The 12,903-nt window shown below is 37.3% G+C and overlaps 2 protein-coding genes across 2 annotated transcripts in view; one reads left to right on the forward strand and one right to left on the reverse strand.

The window, feature by feature from the left end:
• Positions 1–199: 199 nt before the first annotated feature.
• LOC111509545 (uncharacterized) lies at positions 200–2,851 on the reverse strand. The gene is made up of 3 exons (XM_023165309.2): positions 2,323–2,851; positions 658–846; positions 200–378 (listed from the first exon to the last, which is right to left on the reverse strand). Exons 1-2 carry the CDS (start codon positions 2,760–2,762, stop codon positions 780–782), a joined length of 507 nt encoding a protein of 168 aa, XP_023021077.2. The 5' UTR covers positions 2,763–2,851; the 3' UTR covers positions 200–378; positions 658–779.
• A 1,682-nt stretch (positions 2,852–4,533) lies between these two features.
• LOC111509546 (very long chain fatty acid elongase 4) overlaps positions 4,534–12,903 on the forward strand; it is a 31,236-nt gene continuing 22,866 nt past the window's right edge. The window contains exon 1 of the mRNA XM_074176176.1: positions 4,534–4,663. The gene's annotated coding sequence lies outside the window, so the exon portion shown is untranslated. The remainder of the gene's footprint in view (positions 4,664–12,903) is intronic.

Here is a 12,903-nt window from a genome sequence, read left to right on the forward strand (position 1 = left end):
AATCTCTGTTAGGTTCTCTCTGTGAAAAATTATTCATCCGTTATGATTCATTTATCCACCAGATATCGCTAGGAGTTTGTTTTACGGAAGGTCTAAAAACTGGGCATTTTATATTTTGTATCATGAAGAAGTGAAAAAATATTTAATATCCATTGTCTTAGGTTCCCTCAATCAATATTACAAAATCAAACCAAAGAGCTGCTTTATCATAAGATGATTTAATTTTCCATAATCAGTATTTCGACTTTTTTATAAACAAATACGGGAGTTTCTGATTTCCTGCTGTAGATTTTGCAGTGCTTTCTTTTCTACCATTTTAATTCTATTGGTTTGGCTAACTCGCTTTCCATATTGCTGTCTCCGTCTCAGTAACTCTAACTGAAAAATGAATTCCGTTTATCTACAGTACGTTAATCTGGCAATGAATTGATGGAATTTTTTTTGTAAAGGTGAGCAAACTATTTTTCATGCATCTATGAGCAAATGCGGGACTTTGAGATGAAAATTTACACAAATGTATATTGTACTGGTTTCTATAATCTACAAGAATTTTTAACGTCTCAGTCCTGAGACTCAAAAGTTGAACAACATGCTTATATTAAAAAGTAACTGACAAATTCTAAATTGAGTTGTAAATAAATTCACCATTTCACGTACCTTATCTGTAGGAATTTCTGGACCCAATTTTCCCAGTTCGGGAATTTTTGTCGTTATAGTTTGAGGGGATCTACATTTTCGTTTGGGTTTGACGGACTTTTTTTCTGGAACATTTTTCAATTTCATTTCTGAGTCCGGATAGACAGAACCAATTCGGGAATCTCTCTCAGCGTAGAATGGTTATCCAAGCTGCAAATAAAAAATATTGTGTGAAGCAAAATACCTTCGGAAAGTTTATCTGCCCTATAGATTTGAACTATCGTTCAAATCTATAGGGACTTTTTTCAGTGAACCACATCTCTCATTTGAATTTGAATTTTCTGTCTTGTCACTCATGAGATGATCGCTAATAAAACCACACGTATAATAACAGATAAAGAGATGAGTGGGTGAACTGTTGAACAAACAATAGTTTAACAAAACTAGTTTTATTATTATTTTTTGAATTTACGCCGATTGAACCCTATTCCCAAAGCTCTAATACTACAGAGGGCGCGCCGACATCAATAACCAGTGACCATGTCCCACGATGTGGGGCATAGGGTGATCACTGGGTCCGAGACTAAGGATGGCAGCCATCTGTTTCTGTTCGACCAAGATTCCTGCTTTGATACGGCAAGATGGTATGATCATGAAAGTAGAAAGGGTATTATTCCACCAAGGATTCCAATAATCAGAAAAACCACAAAGTAGTTTGGGTAGACTCTTCGCAGTTTGAAGATACAATTTCGACATTTCATCAGTCTTATCTCCTCTTTTCGTACGAATTCCGTCTCACCCGAAGACGTTAACTCTACAACAAGTATCGTCTCACCGAGGAGGACTTATCAGCCAGAAGGTGAGGAACGAATAGTTCTAATAAATTTGACACTTCCCATTTTCCCACAACGGAACCAATATCCCTGAAACATAAGGAAATTCCGGTGTCTCTTCAATACCGAAGAAGTGACAAAACGTAGGGCTACGTTTTGTCAGTGGATATAGGCTAAGACCGCATTTGCTGGACATGTCGACAATACAGGAAGCTCTATACCCATCAGGCGACCAACTCGATGACAGAATTATGGTTTCTTCTTTCAGGCCGGAAAATAAACCAGGTTAATGGGTTTTCATGGTCGCATACCATGTAGAGAAGGGGATCAGAACTCCGAATTACTTTAGAGGTTTCTGTGAAAACCATTCTATTATGGAGACACTCCAAACTCAAAAATGTACGGTATTATTATTAACCTGTCCAGATCTGAATCCAAATAATATATTGTATAGTGAGACATATATGGAAAATAATGATGAACGTATCCTGAAAATATCAATAATGAGCAAATGAGAAAGAGGGGGGACATAGAGCGAAAAGAAATAGGTGAAGAGAAAACATTGACTAAAAGGTGAAGAAATAAATTTGTAGTTGAAAACTTTGCTCTTTGTGGAGTATAAAGCTTTGATGGGACGGTAGTCGGTTGGCTAGGGCAAGCAATTAATCAAGCAAGCAATTAATCGATCGCTGGGTGGAAAAGTGGCATCATGCAGCCCGTGCTGAAGATCGCATGTCAAAAAGTATGACATCGTGCATCCTAAGCTTACCCAAGTTTCGACTTCTGAGGGTTGTCTATCGTTGGTGGCGACAGCTGGGTAACGAAAAACATGTAAAAAATAAAAACAACGTACCTTGAATCTGATGTTTCTTCAAATTTTAGGTACAACGAATTCACTTCAAATTTATCAGAGTCAACAGAACTTCTCGAGGTTAAATTCAACCGCTCCATTGCACATCTGCCAGGTGATTTTCTCAACTCACCTACACCAGCGTTAGTTTTTGCAAGAAACATACTCAAGTAGGAGTTACTTTTCAATTTACCATCGTTTTCAGAAGTCTTCTTCAGTGACTTATTCGCAGTTTTTTTTCCAGTCAGTACAGCGCTACATCTCGAGGAACTTTTACTCAAATTTATTTCGCTCCTACTCAAGTCTTTGTCGTAGAAAGGAATTATATCATCCGATTTGTCCGTGGGGGGGTTCAGGTGCTGCTGCTCCTTGTCTATTGAGTTATCTATACTATCGTATTCCGAGTCATCTTCTAAAGAGTCGTAAAATTCTTCAGATTCCATTTGAAATTATTAATCAGATACTACGAAATATACCAACAAAATGAATTTGTCACTGAAAATGCCAAAAAAGACATTTTAGCATTTTTGACGTATGCTTCGTAGAAAATTCAATTCTGTTTTCGGATGGTACATATTTTTTACAAGTTAGTAACTTGAAAAACTTGCAGTTCATTTTCTACCAAATGATACGGTTTCCACTTGCTTAATTTCAAATCTGCAAGTATGAATCTTGGATATCATGCAAAATGAATCAACTCGCAGGATGCCTATATGATCAATAATAGCTGAAATAAGTTTATTAATCGCGACTCAAGAGATGGATCCCCTATATCTTTCAAAACCTATTTGGATCAACCTGTTTTGGTCAAAACCTTGGAGCAACCTTTCCACAATATCATTTTGACTTGAAAGACATGAGACAAATAAAAACTGTTTCATAACATCACTATAATAAGTGCCAGTAATGTGAAGAAAGGCCGAAGTCACTTCGGTCTCTCAAAATCAGTGAAGAATGCAAAACACTGACCATTCTTACGTCTATTAAATTGTATATGGTACGGAATGATATGCAGAGGCGTTCAAACTCTCACTAGCATGCATACCAACTGAAAACTTAACAGAATCAACATTGGTAGAACTGGTTAATAAATGAAGTGTGTTCTCATTTTGTAGATATCGAAGGAGCTCAATATACACGCCTAACGAAGACGCTGAAGGGATAACTCAAAATAAATAAGGTCTATTGCATTGCCAAGCTTCGACATCGACCTAACCTAACCTAACTCAGTCTAACCTTACTTTAGAATTAAAAAAAAACTATGTATCCTCAACATCTAACCTGACCTTCAAATTCTAAAAGGAACGTTCTTTCGAATATTTATTTTTGTAAAAACTATCTTTTCTCAAATCTAACCTGTCCTCCGAATTCTGAAAGCAACGTATTTTCGAATAGTGAAACTTAATGCAATTTACAAAAAGTGATTTGTGTGCACCTGACAAATTATGGAATTTGATTCTAATTACCGGAAACTCTGCAATAAGTGATTGAAAAGGGATAGAAAAAGGTGAGGTGATATGGAAAAATTTGTGTTAAATAAAAAAATATGTGAATTGCAATCGTTTATTGCTAAAAAAAGGTAAAATATGACGTCATACAAACTTTGACAAGCTATATCTCGAAAACTAATTGAGTCCGACAAAAAATAAAAAGTGTTCTGAATTCCTACCATCATGTAGTATCATCCCAGGAAAAATCGAGAAAATCCGTGAGTATCCCATAAAGTACAATTTAGCTAAAAAGTGTAGTGCAACTTTTAAAAATATCAAAATTTCTTTTGAGATTCTATAAAGTAATGTAAGGTATGTTGATTGCTGTTATTATATAGTAGGTGTATTTTGTAGTTGACCAAGTTGAATTCTTTCGCTGTTACAGATTGTGATGGGGTTGATTTAAAACATAAACGTTTTGTAGAAGACTTGTGTTTGTTTGCATTGGGTTTTATGCTATATGACTCTGTACATTGTTATACCAACTATTTTTTATATAAACTTTCCTGGATTCAAGAACGTTCTATCCTAATTCTGAAATTTTTTGGAAGGTTATGTTCTCTATGAGGGTGAACCCTTCCAAATTTTCTATTACGGACCTGTTTCTCAGCTCTACTGCAGAATTTCATTCCACGCTGACTATTGATTTTCCGGGAATTTGTGTTGAATGTAAAGGCATATGTAACAATAATTTTCGGCAGTATCAGTACGTCTTTGGAAAGGTTAGGAAATTAAATCAAAAGTTGAAATGTTTCAATTCAACGTAACACGTTTTCCAGTGGCGGGAATGTTACATTCGAAGCAATCTTGAGGAAAAGATTTCTTTTAACATGCCGGAATTCAGTCTTGGGGAGGTAAGAGTTTTAGTTTCGAAGTAGTCAATAAATTTAACAGAAGCCTGGAAAATTAAGCAACATTTCGCGTTTTTCATTTTACGTACCTTCAACCTCATATCAATCGTCAACTATGGTGTTAACCACGGTCAATTTTTTTGAAGAGTGAAATAATTTTCAAAGTTTTTGGTGCAAAGTAATTTTTATTTTTTTTTTACCCCAAAAATTACTCAAAATTATATAGTGCTGTAACGAGAACTTAATATTCAATAATATCAAATCACAAAACATCAAAATGAATTGGGTATTTTGGAACAAACTCATTAATTTTCTGGAGATTATTTTGGAGAATTATTTTGGACTAGACCTTTTTCTCCACGGCTGGCGTCTCACTCGAATATTTAAAACTAATTTTTTTATTGCACATCTGGAAGATAAAACAAACCTACATACGAAAATATAGCGCTACGGAAAAACAGTGATGAAAAGATAATTTTTATATGTAAACGTGCCCCTTTTACACCCACGGGGGGTGCCCGAGTTGGAATATTCAAAAATCTTTCCTTGTCGCACATCTACAATATAAAACAAACCTACATAAAAAAATTTCAGCCTCCGAAAATATAGGGCTACGGAAAAATAGTGATGAAAATGTAATTTTTATATGTGAACGCGCCCCTTTTACTCCCACGGGGGTGCGCAAGTTGGAATATTCATAAATCTTTCCTTATCGCACATCTACAATATAAAACAAACCTACATACAAAATTTCAGCTTCCGAAAATATAGTGGTACGGAGAAACCCTTTTACTCCCACGGGGGCGCCTGTTTGGGCAAACTACTTATTTTCGGCAAAATAAGATTCTATTTTGACTTTTTTGCTTTTTTTAATCAAAAACAAAACTGACAACAATAATGGTAACTATATAAAACAATAAATAATCTCAACTTCAATACTAGATGTGAAATTAATTCACAACAGCGCCCAATTTGGAATATTCAAAAATCTTTCCAATTACTATACAATTACTGACTTTAAACAGATTCTTGGCAATAATCAACTCGAAAATAAACGAAACATGATATATACCAAACAAACTTTCTCCTCTACGGACGGTAATACAAAGTTACAAGATGCAAGATCAATGTCGGTCGCAAAAAGCTTGCGGCTCCAGTGAAAGGTGGATATGTCACAATTTAAAAGAATGGTTTAGAATTTTTGAATGAATTATTTATAGCCCGCTAATAATCAAGTTGTGGTTATGATCTAGCAGGCGAACTTCACAAGGTCAGTTGGATAATCAAAACAAAATATTTCCAATTGGATAGTTTCCACGTATAAAAGGATTAAATAATAAGAAAACACAATTTTCAAAACAGGGTTTTATTAACATGCTCTGAAAACAAGAAAATAAATTACTTACCTACATTACACAGTTTACGCTGTCTGATTAAAAAAATAAGGCGAATTTAAATTTTTCTAAAAAAAATTATTCATTCATCAATATCTATCTACCAGCAGGTTTTGAAGGCTGGCTTGTATTTAGCTGCAAAACAATGGACAAGTGTATATTTGGGTCGTTTTCTTGCAAAAGGTTTTTTTGAGTTATGCTTTGGAGGTTTTGGCTTTCTACTTCTGAACCTTCTAAGTATCACGACCAAACAAATATAATTCCAGCTGGGCATGAACTCTGGGCAGTTGATTCAGTGGGAGTCGGAATAGTGATTAATATTCCGGAGAGGTGCTCTAGGTTCAGGTGAAAACACCTTACCCCTTGCCTCTCATGTAGACCTACTGCTGGTCGTACTGTCATCTTCTAGGCACTCCTCAAACTGAACTTGTCATCCTGTCGTCTGCCTCTTTATACGGTCAGAACGTCTCAACTCAGGTATTCAGGTACTTTAGGTAAATTTGCCTGTATTTGTACTGCATCAGGTACTCTTCTTTGTGTTAGATCTTCTCTAGGAATGTGTATGGTTTTGTTTTATATATTGAATGTGAGGTCTTGTTGTGTTTTGATTTGTACTTGTTCCTCGATAAGTGATTTATGACTGTCAAATTCATGGATGTTCAAGTTTTCCCAAATGTCCATGCGGTTTCCCTTGTTGACTTGTTTTATGAGTTTATGTTCTCTGGTGGGGAGAAATTATGTTTGGCGTGTGTTGCGAGGTTTGATTTATATACTATTGGATTTATGTATGCCTTTTTGTGCTCATTGTACCTTTGGATCAGTTTTTTCTTGGTTTGGCCGATATATAATTTGTTGCAGTCCGAGCATTGTATACTGTATATCCCGTTTTTGCCTTTGTCTTCTTCTTTTTCATAGTTGTTTATTTTTTGTATTATCTTCGTGTTTGGCTTGTATGTGATGTTGATGTTCAGTGATTTCAAGACGTTTGTTAGTTTTTTGGTTTGGTGTCCTACGTACGTAAATGCTGTCCATCGTTGTGTCGTTTTGTCTGTTGGGGTAGCTTGATCCGTGTTCTGTATTTTTTGTTTGATTCTGTTTTCTAGTTTATCTATTGTCTTTTGGGTGTATCCGTTTTCGTTCGCTATTTGGTATATGACTTTCCGTTCTTTGTTTCGGGCTTCATTGCTGAGTGGTATCCTTAATATTCTATATATGAATGCGTTATAGGCAGCTATTTTGTGTTTTGATGGATGGTTTGAACTTGCGGGTATGGTGGAGCTTGTTTGTGTAGGTTTCCTGTATATTGCCATTTGAAATTGTGTTTTGTTGTGGTTATATCCTATGGTTATGTCCAGGTAGTTGAGTTTTGAGGTGTGTTCTTCCTCAATGCTGAAACATGGTTTTTGATTTATTTCGTTAATTTCTTTTTTTATTTGTTCTATTCTTATTCCATTGTTTTGTGATATGTACACTTCATCGTCAACGTATCTGAACCATTCTCCTTTTTCATCATGTGTTTTTATTATTGTTAAGATTCTCTCATCTATGGTTTGCAAGTATATTTCGGATATAATGCTAGATAGTGGGGATCCCATCGCTAGTCCATCCGTTTGTTTATAAATTTTCCCTTCAGATTCGAAATAATTTTGATTAAATATTGTATTTAGACTGTGTTCCATTTGGTTAATGTAGGTTTTGTCTATGTTTTGGTGTTTTAGTTTCTCAGATATAATGCATATACTTTCGTTGACTGGTATGTTGGAGTACATGTTTTTTATGTCGTTATGTCGAACAGTTTAGTGTTCGGGCTGACATTTGTCGTTGAGATTCTGTCTGTGAGTTCCACTGAATTTTTGATGCTGTGGTCGTTGTTCCTGTTGATTTGGTTTTTCAGTTCGTCGGCTATGATTTTTGAAATTTTGTATGAAGGTGCTTTGGTGAAATTGATAACCGGTCTTATAGGTTTATTTTCCATATGTATCTTTATCTGTAGGTTGAGTTTTGGTGCTTTTGGGTTGTTGACTGTGTATCTGTTCAATGCTTTGTTGTTAAAGATCTGTTTGTTGGATTTTATTAGGCTATTAATTTGTCTTTCATATTTTGTGGTTGGATCGTGATTCATCGTGCTAAAATCGTTTTCCGTTATATATTTGTTCACTTTCATACTTAATTCCTGTTTTTCAATAATAACTGTGGCGTCACTTTTGTGACGCCACAACAAACCTTAACAAACCTTATCGGGATGAGGTGTCACAAAACCCCCTTTCCATTTAATTTTTTTTCCAGATTTCGCCCAGTCGCCATCTCCAAAGTTTCATCTGTCAATTTCACTTCAAAATAAAGTATTCATGCATTTATTTCATTATCCCAAATTTCAATTTTTTGAGTTGACACGTTCAAAAAATAAAAGGCGGGAACTTTAAAGGAATGCACAGTATGTCCTCATATAGAAAAAATTCCACATCCTAAATCTCGAGGTCCTGTACCCTTAAACTCGTTTTCCATACAATTAGAATGAAAACTTATTGTGAAAGCCCTGCCAAATATGTATTTCATAACATCGATTTGTGTTGATTTCTAATCTCACCTTTCAAAAACGTCTTCTTACTTCCTACCCGCATTTATTTACAACTGTTCGCGCATACGCTCAACTATTCGGGAAGTCTTGGTTTAACAACAGTGAAATCTTCGAATCATTTCTCTGAACAAGGCGTACACGTGGAAGACGAATCATCTGAGAAGGTATGTTGGAGAAATTGGCGAAAACCGATGACTTTCGACAACGCATAATACTTACGCGCTTTCACTTTCCAACAGAAGATTCTTTCAGCTCATTCAGACTGATCGCGCTAATGGTTTTTCACTATCATTAGCCACATACAACCGTTCAATTATACCAATCTTTAACGAGTGATAGTCTAATTACGATTTACGCTGATGAAAATGAAATTAGGAAATGAGCGAAGTTGGTAATCACAGTGTTTATATAATTTTCCTTCCTGCGTTGATTCGATGTCTTAGTTCGATGAGGCGATTACAAATTCTGAATAATTCGTCGTAACTTGGGAGTCTAACAAAAAAAACATTCTAGAAAATCTGCTCTACACTTCACAAACTATATGGTACAATTGCCCTGGCATGGATTTTATTTTGTGAATGGGAAATTGAAAGCTATATTTTTGACTTTCATTCTGACAGTCAACAACATATTTTGTTTTTCCTAACAAGAACAGTATACAGGGTCTCAAAAAAGTTCCAACAACATTCACATTTTGATTTGTATTCGTCAACGAAGTAGCAACTTTTATACAACAAATAATTACGAACGAAGGAAACATAACATTACAAAAACAAATACTAAATATAATTCACTTGAACTACACATTCACAACAGATACATTTATGACAGTAATGGCATTATGAAACTGTGAGCCAAGAATGACAGCCTTCTGCATCTGTCCTGCTAAGATTTCTGCCTTAGTGCGGCAGCCCGGTATGATTTTAAGATTCGAGAGTAGAAAGGGCATCATTCCAACAAGGACTCCATTAATCAGAACAACCATCTTGACAGAGTGGTCTGGATAGAGTCTGCGGAGTTCGAAGAGAAAATCTCGATATTTTATCCGTTTCTCCTCCTCTTTTTGGACGATATTAGTCTCGCCAGGAGCAGAAAACTCCACGACAAATATCGTTTTGGTCTGGTGGTCGAGAAGGACTACATCAGGCTTATTAGCTTGTATGAGCCTGAGGGTGGGGAACGAATAGTTCCAATAAATTCGGCACTTCTCATTTCCCACAACGGATTCAATATTCCCCGGAGCGTAGGGCAACACCGGTGTCTCGTCAATGCCCTAAGAGTGCTGTAGATTGTAATATAGCACTCTTAGGGCCGCGTTATGTAGATGGATATAGGCCGAGACCGCCTATGTTGGACATGCTGACAGCAAGTGCATTAGGGTCTCGTGCGCCTCGCGGCACCCGAGACACCTTGTGTCAGGAACCTCTATACCCATCACGCGACTGCGGTTGACTAAGGTGTTGAAGATACCTTCCTGGCAAGCCATGATGAACCCGTCAGTTTCCGACTTCAGCCCACTCGATCTGAGGAAATCGAACATCAGGCGCTTTGATAGGCCAAGGTCTTCAATGCTATTGAAGAAGACCCCATGCATTGGTTTATCCTTGTGTTTCCGCAGAAATGAGGTGATCTCTCCAGCTTTTATCTGAGCTGTTTGCTGAACGGGTTCCAACTCGGTGACAGAGTTGTGGTCACCTCGTTCAGTGCCGAAAACTAAACCGAGTTCATCAGCTGCTCGAGCAGCTGCTCTAAAGAGAAATGCTCCAATTCCTGCTCTCTCATGGTCACGGACCGTGCATAGAAGGGGATCCGAACTCCTGACGACTTTACAGGCTATATCCAGTGCCAGTCTGTCATGTAAACACTCCAAACTCAAAAGTCCACTGCCTCCCTGTTGTCGGGGAAGTACAACCGCAGAACGTACGATTTGGGATGCAAACTCCTATAGAGATGCATCATTTTTCGGGTCTTTACGTCGAGTTGATACAGCTCTTCACGAGTCCACTTCACTACTCCAAACGTGTAGAGTAAGATTGGAACGGCAAGCATATTTGTTGCAGCTACTTTGTTCTTCCCCGACAGTTCCGATGACCAGATCTGTCGAAGTTTATGCTGAAGCTCGCCGCGGAGAGAGTTTTTCACTGCTGTTACCCTTTGTGAGTGGCGTTGTTCCACCCCGAGGTAAGTATACGTCTGTCCGGCATCCAAATGGTGTAGGATGCTTCCATCTACGAGCTGCACACCCTCTCTGTAGTCCCTGAATCGTCCTTTTTTGCTTTTTCATTATTATTATTATCCTAGTGTGCGCTGTTCAGGCCCTATCCCTCGAAGCCCCAAAACATTCGGGAGGGCGCGCCAGCATTATCAACCAATGACCACTTCCCACCACGCCGTGGGGTAAGTGATCATTGGGTCCGAGAATCATGTGCCCTGAGCAAGCGCAGTGAGCCAAGAATGACAACCTTCTGCATCTGTCCGGCTACATAGAGAAAAAATTCGAACATTTCTTATTTTCGAATTCAAAAAATGATGATAAAGACACAACTACGGGTTTTTACACCTGTCTTCTAGTCTTCTAGCTTCCAGGAGCAAATTATCGAAAATAGGAAACGTCTCACTTCTGTTATTGAGAGCATTATCTTTTTGGGCCGGCAGATTATTCCATTAAAAGGACATAGAGACAGTGGAGCTATTGAGATAAAAAGTTTTGAAACTGAAGATATTGACATAGATGTAGTGTCACTCAAGTTTTACTTTTTAAAACGTATATGAACCCTTCATAGTTAATATTGGACCCGAAATAGGTGATTACCCCCCATGGATTACCCTAGGCACGGGCCTGGCATAGGTGGCTTATTGGTGTCCAACCAATGTCCTGAACGTCCCATGTTGTCGTAGAGGATCCACTTTCCATCACCAGTAACGATCCGATCCAAAAGAGTGTCATATTGGTTGCGCAAAAGCAAAAAAGATTGTTCGAATCGTGGGGCACCCACTTTTCGAGCTCGTTGACCTCTCCAATACGTTTTGAACCATCAAAAACCGCATGGGAACTGACGCTGAGTTCTTCCGCCATCCCACGCACCGTTTCTACCACTTTCACACGCGAATGAGTCGAAAAGTAATGACCTCAGGTGAAAACCTCATGAAACAAAAGTTGCTTCTTACGCTTAGTCACTTTATCTATTCCCCGAATTATTTTTATTGGAATTTTCACCCCCGAAAAGGGGTCACATGTGTAATAAATTAAAATAGATCCTATTTGTATGTGTGTGCCACCATGTATATTCACATTGTACCTACCACTTTTTATATATATGTTTTTGTTGAATGGTATGTTTACTTCCTCAAAATAAACAGTTGTTAAAATGGAATCGTAGAATCATTACATGGCGCTGCGAACAGGATAAAAAAAATATAATAAATTGTGTGAATTTCAAACGTTGTGAAAAATAAGTTATGGCTGATTATCGAGGTATTGCGCCACTTGACATGAGCGGAAATGTTTCGGAGAAGTGGAATTTTTGGATAAAAAAGTTCAAAAATTATCTAAAGGCAGCAGAGTTAGATAGAAAAAAGGAGGATCTGCAATGTGCTCAATTACTGCAGTACATTGGTGATGAAGGATTGCACATTTATAATACTTTTCAATTTTCGGATGGTGAAACAGATAAAATTGAACCTTTGATAAAAAAGTTTCAAGAGCATTTTCAACCGAAAAAAAATCTTACGTTTGAAAGATACAAATTCATCAATAGGAAGCAATCTGAGGGAGAAACAGTACAACAATATGTAACGGAACTTAAGAATAGGGCAAAAAACTGTGAGTTGGGAGACATAGAAGAAAGTTTAACGTGTTCAGTCTTAATAAGTGGACTAATTTCGGTTGAGTTGAAACAACGATTATTAGAAGATGATGAATTGGAACTGAAAAAGGCAGTTCAAATATGTTTGTCGGTTGAGGAGTCCAAAAAACAAGAGAAAGAGATGGCAGGAGAAAGAACAGTGTGTAGTATACAAAAACATTCAAGAATTTTTCAAGGAACGCGAAAATTTAATACGTATCAGCACCAGACAAGGCAGCAATCAAGTGAATGTCCAAATCAACACCAGGTAGCGGGCTCGTCAGGTCAGTCATTCAGGCAGCAGAGATCTGAAGTACCAAGCCAGATGAAAGGTCTCTGTTATAGGTGTGGCTCACAACACATGAGAGGTAAAAACTGTCCGGCTACTGGTAAACAATGCAGTTTCTGTGGTAAGTTTAATCATTT

This window comes from Leptinotarsa decemlineata, unplaced genomic scaffold, assembly GCF_025532065.1.
Source record: "Leptinotarsa decemlineata unplaced genomic scaffold, Ldec_3_MD MMD2_tig00001621_RagTag_RagTag, whole genome shotgun sequence".
Lineage (NCBI taxonomy): Eukaryota > Metazoa > Arthropoda > Insecta > Coleoptera > Chrysomelidae > Leptinotarsa > Leptinotarsa decemlineata.

Bases quoted from the DNA above. Each gene is read 5' to 3' on its own strand.
- LOC111509545 (XM_023165309.2), bottom strand. From the start codon at position 2,762: ATGGAATCTGAAGAATTTTACGACTCTTTAGAAGATGACTCGGAATAC. The intron at 847-2,322 runs GTACGTTGTTTT...TTTTATTTGCAG, and splicing joins GAAGAAACATCAGATTCAAG to CTTGGATAACCATTCTACGC.